The 18971-nt window shown below is 39.5% G+C and overlaps 1 protein-coding gene across 1 annotated transcript in view; it reads left to right on the forward strand.

The window, feature by feature from the left end:
• LOC127580705 (sodium channel protein para-like) overlaps positions 1-18971 on the forward strand; it is a 135207-nt gene that overhangs the window by 19577 nt on the left and 96659 nt on the right. The window contains exons 7-8 of the mRNA XM_052034476.1: positions 1200-1388; positions 11672-11803. Coding sequence (XP_051890436.1) covers positions 1200-1388; positions 11672-11803 — 321 coding nt within the window. The remainder of the gene's footprint in view (positions 1-1199; positions 1389-11671; positions 11804-18971) is intronic.

Consider the following 18971-nt stretch of genomic DNA (forward strand, 5'->3'; position numbering starts at 1 on the left):
AATTTGAACCCTGTAGAAATTTAATGCCGCAAGGCATCAAAAAATTCAGCAATTCTCCTCTGGATCCAGAGCTGTGGCACTCATGCACATTCACATCGTGTCTCTGTTAGCCTTCAGCAGAGGCCAGATGTGGGCCTTCCTCCTAACTGCTGCTCTTCAAGTCATAACATTAAGTGGCTCAGCATGAACAATGTTGTAGTAGTCTGTTCACACGAGTGTCCAACCACTGTCTTCAAAGTGGCCTACAAGTGGCCTTCAATTGGTAAATCCAACTGTCCCTTTAATGTGCAAAACAGAATCTTTGAACTCCATGTCAGGGGAATATAAAACTCAGCTGATAGCCTAGCAAAAGAGCATCCCAAGAATGCTTTATGTTTATGTTTATAAGCCAGGTCGTCCCAGTGCACTAAAATCTGCAGGGCCACTGCTGCACTTCGTTCCCTCCGTCTCCCCATGAATCGGCCCCATACCTATGAGCCCCATGTTCAGGTCCAGGCCATCCTCTGGCCTTCCAATATGTGGGCAGTAACTCACAATCTGCAGGAAATGTGCCCTTTATCATTGAATGAGCTATGGAACATCGGATAGACCTCCTGTCTGACTGGCAGCTGACTAACTCAGTCTGCCAGCAGGTCACCACTGCCCCCACCCCCCCCCCCCCCAGTTAAAATCAAACAGAGGATGACTTAATTTGAGAAACTATCATGTTGAAGGAGAATCTTTGAATCCATTGTTAGTTCAGACCACAAAAAAAGGGCAATTTGGAACATGCAGCCACCCCCAACTTAAAAAGTAATTATCATCAAAGTTCTTGTGGTAAATCCAAAATTAACCAAGAAAACAGAAGAGTGCATAGTAACAGCACACCAAATCTCAACATCCCTATCTTAAACTACACAATGAAGTTTATTTAGTATACAATATAATGTGGATATAATGTATACAAGACTGTATTAATTCTCTACAACAAGAGTAATGTTTCAACGTACCTTAGTCATAACTACAATTAAAAACTACGTAAGCATATATTTAGAGTGTACATTATGCTAAACCATTGTGTAACCACAGGAAAATCCCTACAGTACCAGCAATATGCAGTGGTGATTAAATTATTTGTGTTTATATTTTATTCATTTCACCTTGCTTTTTCCCGATATTTATTTCATTGATAAATCCTCTTTACACTATTTTTATTCCAGGTGCTTCGCGCTAGTGGAGCCTACTATATAGTATTCTTTATAGTCGTTGTCATGTTTGGTGCTCACTATATCGTAAACCTGGTGCTGGCCGTCGTGGCTGCTTCTTATGAAAAGGAAGCAAAGAGGAAACAGGAAGCAAAAGAGGAGGAAGAAAGAATTTTGGAACTAAGGCGACAAAAGGAATTACTGGTATATCACAGATTGCATTAAAAAAATTAGATTAGATAGCAAGACAGTAAAGGCTTGGTAGCCTGGTGTGTGGTGGACTGGATGGGTGCCATTCAATCAAGTAAGCCAGTAAATCAAGATTTGTGCTGGCTGTTTATTGATGATGCCGTGATGTTAGTCTAACTGCTCCAAAAGATAACATAAGACATATGATAACAGAAGAAACAGAAGCAGGAGTGGACCATTCAGCCCCTTATCCTTGCTCTGCTATTCAATGAGATTATGGCTGATCTTTTACCCCGTCATCTCTTTCCTGCACTATCCCCATATCCCTTGATTTCCTAAAAATCTATCCCTCTCTCTTGAATATACTCAATGACTTAGCCTCCACAGCTCTCTTAGGTAGAGAATTCTAAAAATTCACCAGTCTCGGAATGAAGACACTTCACCTCAGTCCTGAATGGCCAAACCTCAATTCAGGGGAACGTAAACTCCTAATGCATTTTGCTGAGCTCTGTAAGAATCTTGTACATCTCAATGAGATCACCTCTCATTCTTCTGAACACCAGAGAGTAAAGCAGTAGTCTGCCTAATCGCTCTGCATTTGACATATCAGTCATCCCAGGAATCAGTCCAGTGAATCTTTATTGCACTCCCTCAATTGCAAGTATATGCTACCTTAGGTAGGGAGACCAGACCTGTACATTATATTACTGATGCAGTCTCACCAGAGCCATTTAGTTTTGGAGTAAGATACCTTTATTCTTGTACTTAAATCTTCTTGCATGAAGGCCAACATTTCGTTTGCCTTCCTAATTGCTTGCTGAACCTGTATATTAAATTTCAGTGATTCATACACAATGACACCTAGGTCGTTCTGAACACCAACACCTTTTAGTCTTTCCCTTCACACAAGGTAAGGATACTTACAGCACTTTCTGATGAACAGCTACCTTCCACCCTGTAGGTGGTAGAATGCCTTACAGCCCCAATGTCAGCTAAGGTACTCCCACAGAAATGTGAAGTGCTAAACCATGTTATAGAGTTATACAGCACGGAAACAGGGTTTTTTGCCCAACTCATCCATGCCAACCAAGATGCCCATCTAAGCTAGTCCCATTTGTTTGCATTTGACCCATATGCCTCTAAACCATTCCTATCCATTTACCTGTCCTAGTGTCTTTTAACTGCTCTTATTACCCCTGCCTCAACCACTTCCTCTGGCAGCTTGTTCCATATACGTACCACCCTCTGGATGAAAAAGTTGCCCTTCAAGTTCCTATTTTATCTCACGCCTCTCACCTTAAACCTATGCCCCCCAGTCCTTGATTCCCAACCCTGGGAAAAAGATTGTGTGCATTTAACCTATCTATGCCCCTCATGATTTTATACACCTCAATGAGATCACCCTCCAGTCTCCTATACTCCAAAGGATAATGTTCTAGCCAGCCCAACCTTTCCCTTAAACCCAGTCCCCTTGAGTCCTGGCAACATCCTCGTAAATCTTTTCAGAACACTTACCAGCTTATTGGCATCTTTCCTTTAGCAGGGTGACCAAAACTGAACCAAACACTCCAAGTGCGGCCTCTTCAACTACAACACAACACCCCAATATCCTATACTCAGTGCCCTGACTGATGAAGGCCAGAATGCCAAAAGCCTTTTACACCACCCTGTCTACCTGTGACACCAATGGTTGGTTTGTAAAGTGCTTGAACTTAAAAAGCACCTTTAAGATAATAAAATGATCCAAAACACTTCACAGCTTCCCGGCAGCAGAGAATTCCAGAAATTCACTACCCTCTAAGGGAAGAAATTTCTATGCGCCTCTCCTTATTAAGTAGCTATGTCCCTTTATTTGAGACTCTCCCACTAGTGAGAACATCTCTACATCTACTCTGCCAAGCCCCCTTAAGATCTTACGTGTTTGAATAAGGTCACCCTGTATTCTTCTAGGAAGACAGATCCAATCTGTTTAGCCTCTCTTCATTGGACAACCCTCTCATCCCAGGAATTAGCCTGGTGAATCTCCATTGGACTACTGTCAATGCTACTATATCCTTTTGTAGGTAAGGAGACCAAGACTGTGCACAGTATTCCAGGTGTGGCCCCACCAACATCCTTTAAAACTGTAACAAAACCTCTCTAAAACTCTAACCCCTTTGCTATAAAGGCCAAAATGCAGTTTGCCTTCTTAACTACTTGTTGGACCTGCCTGCTAACCTTTTGTGATTCATGCACTAGAGCATCTAGATCCCTCTGAATTTCACTCACGCATCTGTCCATTTAGATAATAATCCACCTTTTTATTCCTCTTACCGATGTACATGACCTCTCCCTTCCCCACATTAAAATCCATTTCCCAGATTTTCACACAATCTCTCAATTTATCTATATCCTAATGTAGAATCACCAAGTCCTCATTACACTTACTTCCACCTACTTTTGTATCATCTGCAAACTTGAAGACCTTTCATTTTGTTTCTTCCCCCAGGTCATTAATGTAAATAGTAAACAATGAGGGCCAAGAACTGATCCCTGGAGTACTTCACTCGCTATGTCCCTCCAGCCTGAAAAGGACCCATTTACTCCAACTCAATGTTTTCTATGTGACAGCCAATTTTCAATCCGTACTCACACACTTCTTCGAATATCTTGGGCTCTTAACTTATGCACTAGCCTCTTATGTAGCACCTTGTCATAGAGTCATAGAATTGCATGACACAGAACTGTGCCCTTCGGTCCAAAACGTGTCCATGCCGACCAAATTGCCTACCTGAACTTGCCCCATTTGCCTGCATTTGGCCCCTATCCCTCTAAATCTTTCCTATCCATATACAGTACTTGTCCAAATGTCTTTTAAACATTGTAATTATACCTGCCTCTACCATTTCCTCAGGCAGCTCATTCCACATACCCACAACCCACTGTGTGAAAAACTTGCACCTCAAGTTTCCTTTAAATCTTTCTCCTCTCACCTTACACCTATGCTCTCTAGTTTTAGACTTCCCTACCCTGGTAAAAAGACCATCCACCTAATCTTTGTGCATGATTTTATAAACCTCTGTAAGGTCACCTCTCAGCCTCCTTCATTCCAGGGAAAATAGTCCCAGCCTCTCCAGTCTCTCCTTGTAACTCAAGCCCTACAATCCCAGCAACATCCTTGTGAATCTTCGCTGTACCCTTTCTAGTTTAATCACTTCCTTCTTATAGTGTGGCGACCAGAAATGCACACAATACTCCAAGTGCAGTCTCAGCAATGACCTTTACGGCTGTAACATGATGTCCCGATTCCTGTACTCAATGCTCAAATGTCTTTTTGACATATAAATACACAACACCTACATGTTCCTCTCTATGAACTGTCCCTGCCACAGCCTCAAAGAACTCGAGCAAAATTTGTCAAACATGACTTGTCCTTCATAAAACCATGTTGACTAGGCCTGATTACATTCAGCTTTCATAAATGATGAGTTATTTCCTCCTTGATTATTGATTCTAGCATCTTGCCAACGATAGATGTTAATCTAACTGCCCTATAGTTCCCTGCCTTCTGTCTTCCTCACTTTTTGAACAAGTGAGTCACATTGGCTGTCTTCCAATGTCCTGGTACCCTTCTGGAATTTAGCAAGTTTTGAAAAATTAACCCAATGGACCCACTATCTCTACAGCCACTTCCTTTAAAATTCTTGGGTGCAAGCCATCAGGTCCCAGTGATTTGTCCACCTTTAGCCTCATAAGTTTCTATAATGCTTTATCCCTTGTGATGGGATTTTTTTTACAAGTTCCTCCATGTTATTTGAAATTAGCCCATCTATTATCTTGGAGATATTTGCCATGTCATCCATGGTGAAGACTAATGCAAAATTTTGTAACATATCTGCCATTTCTTTGTTTCCTGTTATTAACTCACCAGCCTCATTCTCCTGATGTCTCACACTTACCTTAGCTATCTTCTCACTACTTACACACCCATAGAAACTTTTTCTGTTTGTTTTGATACAACACACACATTTTCTCTCTAAATCAATATTCTCCTTTGTTATGAGCTTTTTCGTCTTTTGTTGCTGGATCCTAGAGAAAAGATAGTCAGATATTTAAAGGAGTCCAAACATCAAGAAACTACCACCTTATGGGCTGAGCAGAGATTCACGCAGCTGGATAGCTGAGATCTCATTGAATAACAGAGCCAACTACAAAGCCCTCATCTTAAAGTGAGGGTCCTTACTTTCTGATGAACTGCTATCCTCAGTCTGGTGATATTTGGAGGCAGCAGACAGATGACAAACAAATGAACTGTGGAACCAGGCTCCTCCCATCCATCCACATTTGTCTGTAATAAGTAAGAAGGGGTGACCAGCAGCATTCTCCATGGATGGTAGAACTCCTCAACACCTAATTTTGCCCTCTTTCACTCTTTGGTCCAATCCATTTTTCCTTAACTTAGTTAAATGTATGATAGTCAGTGCCCCCTCCCCAATCCCCGCATGCTGCAATTTTCATCTAAATTCAAATGTCTTGGAAAATTGATGAACTTAGTGTGTCATCAATAAGATTTTGTAAAAGGTATATAAGCTTGATGAACTTGACTATGAACTTGATGGATTTTTTTATACATGTGACTAAAATACTGTACAAGGAAACATCTATGGATTCCATTATGTAAACTTCCAGAAGTCTTTGATAAGGTCCATTGTAATTCTGAAACTCATGGAATTGAAGCAATTGACCTGGATAAGATATAATTGTGCAGCAAAAGACAAACTGTAGGGATAAAACGCAGTTACTCAAAGTGGAAGGACACAATTTGTGGGGTTTCATGATCTGTGTTGAGCCTCAACTATTCACTGTATTTATGAATGGCTGAGGTGAAACCACATTTCCAAGTTTGCCAATGACACCAAGGTAGGCAATGCTACAAGTAGTACAGATGGATGTATTATAGTATTATCTTATTTGATAAGTGATGAACCTTACCCAAAACCTTCTGCAAGTTTAAATAACTAACATCCACAGATGTTCTCTGGTGCACTACTTTAATTATACATTGAGTGATTGTAGCAGTTTGAACAAATGGTCAAAACTGTGGCAAATGGATGACAACACAGGAAAATGGGAAGCCTCCCCTTTTGATCTTAAAAGGGCAGAACAGGTGTTTTTTTTTAAATAAAACTAGAAGTAATCCATGTCCATAGATTCTTTGGTGGTCCATGTGCATATCATTAAAATAATTAATGATACACGAGGAGCCATCATTGCCTGTGAGTTGCCTTCTTGAACTATTGAAGTTTTTGTGGTGATGTTCATTCAATGCAGGGATCAATGTTCACAATCTATATCAATGATTTAGATGGTGAGACCAAACGTAGTACATTTGCTGATGATACTAAACAAAAGATAATCAAAAAGACTGAAAAAACACATAGGACTCTTGTCTAGAAAACTAGAGTGCAAGGAGATAGAAGTAATACTATAATAATGCAAAGCCCAGATTGGACCACATTGAGGAGAAATGTGAGCAGTTCCATGCACCATCTTTTGGAAAGGTATATTGGTCATAGAGGGACAGCATCATGGATTAACCAAAATGATGCTTGGATTCTACAGGTTAATTTAGAGAGATTACAGAAGCAAGGTTGTATTGCCTGAAATTTAGAAGGATGTACAATTAAAAATGAAAGGATTTGGGATAAACAGAGAGAAACTCTTTCCAAATATTCAGAATCTAGATTTGAAGGGTACGATGAGCAGGCCTTTCAGAAGTAGTGAGCACATTTATCTCTGCAGGGGGGCTAAAAATTTGGAATTCTTTTCTACAACAGCATTTGATACTAGAGCAGTCAAGAGGTATTGAATGATACGGGAGAAAGGTGGGTTTATAATGCTGGGTCAGTGATCTTATTAATGTTGAAACAAGCTGAAGGGCAGAAATGCCCTATCCTGTTTCTATCTCCTTGAAAGGAATGAGAAAATCTATGAATGCTACTCTCATGCACCAAGTGGTTAATATTTCATTAACTAAAGATTGCCTCCACAAGATGGCAGCAAAAGAGCTATTACCTTTCACCTGTTTATTGAACAATATTGCTTAATTTACATGGAACCTTTGACATGAAAATTCCAAAACACTAACAAAAGCAATTATGAAAGAAAACTTGACATAGACCCATATTGCAAGGTGTAGGAGGACATATAAGAACATAAAATAAGCAGGATGAGGCCCTGTATGCCTATTTATCCCTACTGTTTTCCGTCTGTTAACCAATCTTCAATCCATGTCAATATATTACTCCCAATACCCCCACATTGTTTTCTTTTGTTTAATAATCTCTTGTGTGATAGCTTATTGAAGTTCTTCTGAAAGTTCATATATTACATCTGACTAACAACTAATACAAAGTAGTAGCTTTTGTGTGTTTTACATTGCCAGCTATGGTAAGGTTGATGACATTCTTGGCTGTGAGTCAGAAGGCTGTGAGTTCAAGTCTTTGGTGATGAGCTAAATAATGATGCCATTTCAGCAATGAAAAGTGCTGTCAAATCAGGGATGTCTTCCATTCAATCCATTGTTAAATCCACTCAAGTGGGTATAACATTTCCCATGGAAGTATTCTGAAGAAAAGTAGGAAAGTGTTCTGCCCACTGTTTGTCACAATAACAGATAATCTGCTCATTATCACATTGTTTTTTTGGGGAGCTTGCTGTGCACAAATTGCCTGCTTCATTCCTCTCATTATGGCAGTGAAAACTCAGAAAAAGTATTACCTTCATTGCAAAGCTTAGATAGGTGCTATGTAAATAAATATCTTACTTGAAGGAGAGGGGGTGGCTGAGAGGATTAGCAAGGGAATTCAAGTGTTTAAGGCCAAAGCAGCTGAAGATATTGACTATCAATGACAGGGCAAAAATAATTAATGATACACAAGGAGTCATCATTGCCCAAGAGTTGCCTTCTTGAACTGTTGAAGTTCTTGTAGTGATGTTCATTCAAGATTGCTGCAGGGATTGATGATTTAGATGGAGAGACCACATCCAATTTGCTAATAATTCTAAGATAGTTTGAAGTGTAACTTGTAGGGAGGATGCCAAGAGGTTTCAAATGGTTATAGGAATATTAAGTGAACAGGCAAAAAAATGGTAGATTGAATGTAATGTGGAAAAATCTGACGTTATTGACTTTGCTAGAAAAAAAATAAAGAGTCTGACTATTATCTTATATGGTGAGAGAGTGAAAGATGTTGCTATTTAGAAGGATCTGGGTGTCTGTGTATATAAATCACTGAAAGTTAAGGTGCAGGTACAGTAAAAGTTAGGGAGGCAAACAGTATGAAGGCTGTTTTTGCGAGAGAACTTGAGTGCAATGGTAGAAACATTTCAATGCAGCTAAATAGGGCCCCAGGGAGATCATATCTGGAATATTGTGTACAGGTCTTGAAGAAAGAATAAATTTATGACAGAGGGAGTGCAATGGAAGTTCACCAGATTGATTCCTGGAAAAGTTTGTCCTACAAGAAGAGATTAAGCAGACAGAGCCTGTATTCCAAAATGAAAACAAAAAAAATGTTGAAAACACTCAGCAGCTCAGGCAGCATCAGTAGAAAGTGAACATTTAAGGTTAAAGACCCTTCTTCAAAACTGGGAAAGAAAGAAAAACAAGTTTTGTTTTGAGATACAGAGAAGGTGGGGTAATGGATGGATTGGACAAAGGGAGCATCTGTGACAGGGTGAGGCCAGTGTTGCCATGGAGATAAGATGTAGAGATTTCCAGACGATGAGTTAATGGAGGCAATTAGAGAATGATAATACATACAAAGGAACAAAAAAATGCAGGTCAGCTGTGCTGATGGGGAGAGAAAATTTGAGTCAATGTCACAACTGATGAATTACAGCAGAGATGGCCAGATCTGATAAAGACAGAGAAAGCACCTGAAGTTGTAGAATTTGATATTGAGTCTGGAAGACATGTTCAGAGGTGGTCTCAATATAACAGTGCAGGAGGCTGTGCACAGAAAGGTCAAAGTGGGAGGTGGACGGAGAATTAAAGTGACAGGCAACAGGGTTGTTCCTGTGAACTAAGTGCAGGTGTGCTGCAAAACGGTGGCCCGGTCTGAATTTTTTTCTCCAATGTAGAGGAGACCACATTGAATGCTGTACACTGAAATGGAAGAGGTGCAAGTGAATTACTGTTTCATCTGGAAAGACTGTTTGGGTCCCTGATGGTGCAAAGGGATGAGGTGAAGGGACAGTTACCTCATGCAGTGACATGGGAAAGTACATTAGACATGGACTGGTGGATTGGAATGGAAAAGAGGGTCAGGGAGTTGTGCAGAGAGCGATCCTTTCGAGCTGCTGAAAGGGAAGGGGAAGGAAGCACATGTGTCATGGTGGAACCTTGTTGGAGCTGGCAGAAATTGAGATTGGACAATCCGTTAAATGTGGCTGCTGGTGTGGTGGAAGGTGAGAGCCAGGGTAACTATCCTTGCTCTGTCCAGGAGGAGAGAGGGTAGGAGCAGATTGTTGGACAAAAAAAATGACATGTGATCAAAGGCCCTGTTCACTAAATTAGAGAGGAAGCCATAGTTCAGAAAGAAGGAAGATATTTAAGGGGTACCTGTGCAGAATGTCCATAATCAGAGCAAATACAACAGAGATGGAGGAGCTGGGAGAATAAAATGGATCCCTACAAGAAGCAAGGTGGGTGTAAGTATAATTAAGATAGCTGTGGGGGTCTGTAAGGTTGTAATGGATGTTTTTGGCCAGTCTAACCCTTCAGATGGAGGTGGAGAGACCTAAAAAGGAAAGGGAAGAGTTTGAAGTGGACTACGTGAAAGTGGTAGCAAAAGTATGATATTTACCAGTTCTGTATGAATGGTAAAAGCAGCACCAATGCAGTTGCCAATGTACTGGGAAAGAAGTTGAAGGAGGGGACCCGAGTAGAACTTAAACAAAGTCTGTTCCATGTATCCTGTATAGAATATAAATACCTAAGTCCCCAGCATTGGAACAGTCAATTCTATGGTAATAAAGCCACAAATGAGGATTTCAGTAGCAGGTAAATAAAAGCAGAGGAGGCAATGAGTAATGTTATGGAGCTGAAGTAAACCATGTTAATCCTGTTTCTCCCAAATCCATGACTTTATTCAATGCTTATGAACCTATATCTCTGATGACATCACTTCTGTAACTGCACATTCTTCTAAAATCTCAGAGCAATATTGCAGGTCTGTAAACTATGTTGTAAGAGAGTTACCTAGCACACCTTCCCTGTCCATCACAGTTCAAATGTCACTCAAATTTCTGTATCATATTTCAAAAATTATAAAGAAACAATGGAACTTTCCAGTAGCACATGATACTTGTCCTGAAATATTTATAACCTCTTGCTCAACCAGTGAACAAACTCACTCAATGCTTATTTAACAGTAACAGGACTTCTGTGGCCTTAAAGAATAGAAGGATAACACATTGGATCTGAATATGTATGATCTTGCTTCGCTTATGAAACAAGATGAATGGGATTATACAGTGCCAGTGGAAAGAGAGATGGATTTTCCATAAAGTTGCTGATATCAACATGGGGTTAAGCACTTAAGCAAATAAACATGGGTGTGTGTATTGGTAGGGATTTGTTACTTTTGCCACTTCCTCAAAGAGATAACTTTTTCCCAAAAGTGATTTTTTTTAAGTAGTTCACATATTCTCTTTTTTAGGTCTTGCTGCAACATACACCATACACCACTGAAAAAAATGGGTTGATGCCCTACCCCTTGTCCTCTGTAGCTCTATTACAAACTACATGGAAGTCTAAATGAATGACCTCTGTGTGAAGTACCCAGCCTTTGTTTTTGTCTCTTCCTAATGACATGAACAAGTTAAAAACTGACTGCAGGATTTAAAAAATAATTCCAATATCCTATGCACACTACAAATGCAATTCATTACATTTGTCTGACATTTACATCAACATCGTTTATAAATGTAGTCCTTACTTACCTGCTATATTTCAACAGTAATTTAATTGATAACCAACAACATACAAGTAAGTTAGATTTTTATCGTCAGCATTCCCAGTATAAACCTTTAAAAACCAGAAGTACACGTTGTCATGGGAGGGAATACATCCAAATTCTGCTGGGTACTTCTGGCTTAGGGAACACAGAGAACCTTGAAAACAGAATTTTAGTAACCCTTGATTTGCCCACTTTGATGCTGGTTCTACACGTTATTATTGTCGCTGAATATCAAAAAGTATTCTTCTATCTTTTATAAATGTAATCACACTTGTTAAATTATTCTTTTATAAGCATATCAAAAGTGGTGGTCAAAATCCAAAAGACCGTTTTCGTAAATGTGGACTAAAGCTGGTTCGAGGTTTCTCAATGGATTCTGCCTCGTCCAATGTAACACAACTTTCACAGTTCGGTGAGTTCACTTTGGTATGCTTGTAAATCAATTGCTTTTTAATTATTATTGGCGTTTCAACATGTGTGCCGCAAAACATAGAAGTACTTTCCATATTTTTCCCATCTCATACTTTGGAGAAAAATAATATTGGAATTTTCCAGATTGAGGTAAGAGCTTTATATTCTATTGATCATAAAGTTTGAGAAAGCATTTTTCTCCATAGCTAACTGGAATATTGAAACATGAGAATTCATTTGTCAAAGTGTAAAGCAGGTAGTAGCTCTGGTTTTAACAACAGCCACTTCGTGTGTCAACATTTCACTCCAAAATCAATGCCAGTTCCAACAGGTCCAAAAAGAACTGTTTAGTCATGAGGTCAAAGTAACAGCTAGCTGTTATATATTTTCACAAATATCAAGGGTATTAATGAAATGAACTTTTCTTTGAATTTAAGGAATGGTAGCCTAATAGTTATGATACCACACTAGGCAACCAATATTCCAGCATAGTGAGTTTTGAAATTCAATTCAATAAAACTGGGTTAAAGTGGACTAACTAATTAAACAATTAATTAAGAGACTCTATTAGGTCAACTTGGGATGGACAATAAATGCAGCCTTGCCTAAATCTGCAAACTGAGAAAAAGGCTACATTTCTTCACTGCTGATGCTGATAGAGATGTGAAAAACAACTTAGTTAGCTGTTGTAAGTTAGGTTATTTGCCTGCTACACTATCAGTAACAGGAACAGAAGTTATTAGTTTTTGTTTCCATGTGACATGTTGTCTCTCATTTAATCTGTGACAACACCACGGAAGTGTAAAGACTCCAATTTGGTGAACTTTACAAACCTTCATAACCAATGTGTTTCCTGTATAAAAAAAATGCACACATTCTGACATAAACAGGAAGTTTAAGGTCATCACTAGAGCAAAAAATGACTGATTAAATGAAGTAACAGGCGAGTATCATAACTATAATTGTGTAAAGGTAATATTACAGGGTTAGAAATCCAGAGTTCTGGACTAATAATCCAAATTGAAAATGAATTTGAAACTTGGAAATTTCAGTTCACAGAAAAAGGACATTTGGCCCATTATACTCAAGCCAGCTCTCTACCAGAGCAACTCTTCACTTCTACCCACTTGTCCTTTATCTGTAGCCTTGCAAATTTTTCATGTATTTATCTAATTCCTGTTTGAAGGCCACAATGAAACCTGCCTTTACCACATCCACAGGCAAAGAATTTCAGATTCCAGGCACATGCTGCGTTAAAAGGTTTTTCCTCATTCACTCTTAATTCTCTTCTTCTAAATTTTATACCTGTGACCTCTAGTCCTCGATCCCTCCACCAAATGGAACAGCCTCCCACTATCCACTCTGTCCAGACCCATCATCATTTTACATACTTCTTTCAATTCTCCCCTCAGTCTTCACTAAAGAAAACAGTTTCATCCTCTCTAATATACCCTTGTAAATGTAGTCCTTCATCCATTTTCAATTTTTTTCAATATTGTCTCTAAAGCCTTCACATCCTTCCTATAATGTGATAACTGGAAATGGAATGCAATATTCTAGCATAACCTCCCTTCTTCAGTACTTTATCCTTTTATTGATAAAGCCCATTATTGTGTATGCCTTATTACTGTTTTCTCAACCTACTCTGCCACTATCAATGATTTGTGCAACCATACCCCCAGGTTTTTTGCTTCTCTGCCCCTTTTAAAACAGTATCCTTTATTCTATAGTGCATTTCCTCATTCTTCCTACCAAAATGCAAGACCTCATATTTCCCTACATTAAACTTCATTTGCTAAACTTCTGCCTGTTCCAATAACCTGCTTCAATCCTGCTCTGATGTATTACTATCCTCTTCAAAGTTCACAATACTGCCAAGTTTTGTGTCACTGCAAATTTAAAAATTGTAGTTTGCGCACTCAGTTTAAGTCACTAATAAAGATTTTTTTTAAATCACTGGTCCTAACATCAATCCCTACGGAACACCATTATTCAGCTTTCTCCCATCCAAAAAAGCAACAATTTGCCATGATCCCCTATTGTCTATTACTTAGCCAGTCTTGTATTGACACAATCAATGTCCCTCTTATGCCTTGCACTTCAGTTTCGCTGGTAAGCCTGTTATGCAGCGTCATAGCAAAAGCCTTCCAAAGTACAGGTACATCATGTCAACTGCATTACCCTTATCAATTCTATCAGTTACCTCAATAAAAAAATTCTATCAGATTGATTGAATACACATTTCTCTTGACGAATCTGTGCTGGTTTGCCTTAATTCCTTTTTCATCCAGGCAGTCAATAATCCTGCCCAGGCTTAATGTTTCTAAAAGCTTTTCCATGACTGACATTTAACTGATAGGCCTGCAATTGCTACTCTCATCCTAATTCCCCTCATTTTTGCACAAGTCTGTTTTTTTTTGCAAAAGAAATGGGAAAAAAAGCTGGTACCATTGAAATTAGTGGCTTGCTACCATTACTTTGCAGACAAATAATTAATAATTAATTAGAGTTGAATTTTCACTCTCATTGCAAGGGGCATTTGTTTCTAACAAATGTTAGCTAACAATGGGGAAAGTCTTCTCAACAAAAATATATTGCTTTCTTAGCTCACCTCTGCACTGCTGCTAGACAGGTGCAAGACATTCATACCAGCATAGGTTTGATCATATCCAAGCCTACCACCCTCAAATGGGAAATACAGCCAGATATTCTTCAGCCTAAAGGTCATTTATTGAAATGCAATTTGATTGTCCAGAATTCATGCTGTCCTATGAATCCATTTCCTATTTTCTTTGGAGAACATTGCACTGGAACACATCATGGACCAATCTGAAGGAAAATTAAACTTGATGTCGGCAATGCTCTCTGCGATCTCATTCCTGTTTCTGATAGCTCTGTAGCTGTTAGTGGTAAAGCATTGAAAGAGTCTGTAACCCTCATTTCTCAAGCAGTATCACACATTTCCAAGGAGTACATTCACAAAAATCAGCTGCCTTGATTCAAGTGGACCAAGTGCAATGCAAGAGTGAAGCACTTCAAATGCAGGACATAAAGTACATGTGATCAGTGGGTCAGTGAGTTCTTACAAAGTCCATTGCTGAGTGGATGACTGAGATACTTGAGGCATCGGTAGATGTAGTTTATTCAGTGGTTCATTACAGGCTGTTTCTATATACAGAGATATATAGCACATGGTTAGAGTTAGACCACACACCGAGGAAGATGGCTATGGTTGCTGGAGATCAATCATCCCTGGACTTCACTGCAGGAGTTCCTCAGAGCAGTGTCCTAGGCCTAACGTTCTCAGCTGTTTCATCAATGATCTTCCTTCCATCATAAGGTCAAAAATGGGGATATTGCTGATGACTACACAATTGGCAACTCCTCAGGAAGTGAAGCAGTTCATGCCTGCATGCAGCAAGACCTAGACAACATTCTGGCAAAGGCTGATGAGTGGCATTAACATTCATGCTGCAAAAGTACCAGGCAATGACAACCCCAGCAAGAGAGAATTTGCCACCTACCCTTGATATTCATTAGTGTTACCATCACTGAATCCCTCACCATCCTAGGGCATTACCAATGAGCAGAAATTAAATAGGATCAGCCACATGAATATCATAGCTATAAGAGCAAGTCTGAGACTCATCCTGTGGCAAATAACACCCCTAGGTTTTTCTACTGTCTACAAGGCACAGGTCAGAGGTGTAATGGAATACTATCCACTTGTCTGGATGTGTGCAGCACCCATAACATTGATACTCTCCAGGACAAAGCAGCCCACTTGATTTGTATTCCATCAGCCACTCTAAGTATACATTTCCTCCACCAATGGTGCGCAGTGGCTACAATGTGTACCACCTACAAAATGCACCATGGTTATTCAACTAGGCTACTCCAGTTGCATCTTCCAAATCCACAACCTCCTCCGCCAAGGAGGACAAAAGCAACAGACAAATGGGAATACACCTTCTGAAGGATCCCCTCCAGTCTACATATTATCCTGACTTGGAAGTACATCATCAGTCCCTCATCATTGCTGCATCTAAATCCTGGAACTCCCTACCCAAAGGCACTGTGGAGTATCTTCACCAACAGGAATGCAGCGAATTAAGAAGGCCACTCACCACCATGCTCTCGAGCAATAGGGATTTGCGGTAAATGCTGACCTTGCCCACAATACCCATAAAAACAAAACGAATTTAAAAGAATCCAGGGAGCACTCTGCCACATGAGGCAATCCTTGAAGGGATGATAAACTTAAAACAACAAGCAGTATTACATATATCATACTGCTTCCTCTTTTTCTAGACAGAAAACGTAAACTGATTTAAAATATTTACGAATTTTCCCCATTTAACCAAGTCACAGGTTTCTGCTCTCTCTGCGATTTTTGCAGTGGTACTCGTGTTACTTGTTTTGAACTCATAGATTCATCAGGTGTTGTTGCAGTATCATCCACCTCTGGACTGAATGATGTTGTCACATTTTGACTGTGCTCAGAGAGATGATAAGCTGGCTCCTCTTGAACAACTGTGGTATTTACTTCAGGAAGATTTTCAATCTTCACAATCTTTTTTGCTATTCCCCAGACACAAATGGTTTATGTGAAATTTTCTGAATTACCCACCAATATTTGGGAGGTAAGGCCTACGATCATACACCTCCACTATTTCCTCAGTATCCCATCTTTCCATCTCCTATCTTTCAGGAGCTGAACACATAAACTCTATTCTGCAGGCTAAACACCTTCTCTAGCAGCTTGTGACATGATACTTAGTCTTTGAACTGCCTTTCATCACTTTTGCTTCCAAATTAGGCTGAACAAGACTCAACCATGTCCAGAGATGCTGTTTATCAGCAGCTCCATTCTATAATTTAGAAGTAATGTTGCAAGTCAATGTTTCATAGTGATCTCTGATTGACCTTCCATGGCCTATTTCTTTGACATCTTCTTTATCATACAAACTGGCCTTCCCCTTCTCCATTTGAAGCTGGGTGGTATGAAGAAGTGATGCTTTATTTCATTGCTCTTCATAAATTTTTCAAATTGAAGTGACTTTATAGAGTCATAGAGTCTTACAGCATAAAAATAGGCCCTTCGGCCCAGCTCGTCCATGCCGACTGTTTTACCCAGAGAGCTAGTCCCATCTGTCTGTACTTAGCCCATAAACCTCTAAACCTCTCCTATCCATGTACTTATCTAGATGGCTTTTAAACATTGCTAATGTGCCTGCCTCAACCAGTATTTCTGGCAGCTCCTTTCAAATACACACCATCTTTTGCGTGAAAAAGCTGCCCCTGATGTCCCTTTTAAATCTCTTGCCTCTTATCTTAAACTTAAACCCTCTTGTTTTTATCCAATACAAAGAAGACTGTGTGTGGCAGAGATGGATCTGAATTCTGCATAATTGAAAATTAAAGATTGACAGATGCTGGAAATCTGGTATAAATTCTGATGAAGGGCCTAGGATCTGAAATGGTAACCCTGTTTCTCTTTCCACAGATGCTACCTGACCTGCTGAGTGTTTCCAGCATTTTCTGTTTTTATTTCTGAATTCCTTTATGTGGGTTCTCTGGTGGTGCATGATTCCTCATGTTTTACTTTAAATGGCTTTGAAGAGTCGTTGATTAATGCTGAAAAGTTATCTGCACTCTTATCGCAATAATCTAAATGGATTCATGTGAGTGGTCTCCTGGGTCACCTCCACAGCTGGAGTGACAATTTAGGAGGTTGTATTTGGCAATTTGGCAGGCCTATTGGTAGAAAAACCAATGAATGTTTCAATGTGTAAAATTTGTAAATACATTATATCAGTTTTCTGTTTTGGAAAAGGGGAAACAATGTGATACATGTCATATTGCTTGTTTCAAAACTGTAATCCCTTCAAAGATTTCCTCATGTGGATAACTGTCCCCTGGATTTTTATTTTCATTTCACCGTACCCATAGATTCTGCAGGGAGTTCTTCCATAATCTTGCTTTGCAACTCCTTTGGGATCACTACCCTGAATTCCTATTTTATGCAGCCTTGTTGGTGAACAATTCATGTTGTCTGAGATGGAACAGCTTCATGCCTTTATTAAGTTTTGTGTCTGAATCAATCCATTCATTTAACAACTGTTCATATACTTGCCTCAAAGTCTTCTTGCATGGTGCTAACTATTTTCCCTGCTGATGCAGGGAATTGTGCCTTCTTCACTAGATTGTCTCAACAAAGCATTTTTCCTTACATGCTCTGCATTCACTGTCGCACTCATCTTGAGAGAGTAGAGTGGCCCACCTCTTCATCCTTAATGCTGCTCTCGTAGGCCAACAGAAACTACTGGTTAGTATATAGTTTTCCAGCAAGAAGCGATGAAATCTTGTCATTTCAAACCTAACCACCAAAATCTCCTATTCTATCTGAGCCTATTTTTTTATTCACCTTTGGTCAGTGTACAAGATAAAAAGCAATAAGGATCTGAAACCACTGTTCATGGTAAGATTAATCACTGCTCCAACTCCACTGTTAGAAACATCACAAGCAAACTTTAGCACGTATTTGGTGTAGCACTGCACCAAAAAGGACTTCCTACTAAGACTTTTCTTGCACAGATCGTATGTCTTTTGCTGATCTTTTCCCACTGAGTTAGTGGAGTCAGCTCTGTGGGCTGGATTGAGTAGAAAGTTCAGAGTATTGAATCATACCCGAGAAGTAACTGAAGCTCAGTAATATTTGTGAATTTTCTGTTCTGATGATAGCCACAACTTTCTCTTTAATTGGCTGCAGCCAGTTTTCAGCTATTGGCAAACCTAAATAAATCACTTACTTCTGTACAAAGGCACATTTGCTTTTTTCTTACAGCTCAGTTTGATGAAGTCTTCCAAATTGGGATTGGTTTATTATTGTCACTTGTGCCAAGGTACGGAGAAAAACTCGTCTTGCATACTGTTCATACAGATCAATTCATTACACAATGCGTTAAGGTAGTACAAGGTAAAACAATGCAGAATAAAGTGTCACAGCTACAGAGAAAGTGCAATGCAGGTAGACAATAAGGTACAAGGTCACAACGAGGTAGATTGTGAGGTCAAGAGTCCATCTTACCATACTAGGGAACCATTGAATAGTCTTATAACAGCAGGATAGAAACTGTCCTTGAGCCTGGTGGTACGTGCTTTCAAACTTTTGCATCTTCTG

The sequence above is a fragment of the Pristis pectinata genome, chromosome 2 (assembly GCF_009764475.1).
Source record: "Pristis pectinata isolate sPriPec2 chromosome 2, sPriPec2.1.pri, whole genome shotgun sequence".
NCBI classification, from domain to species: domain Eukaryota; kingdom Metazoa; phylum Chordata; class Chondrichthyes; order Rhinopristiformes; family Pristidae; genus Pristis; species Pristis pectinata.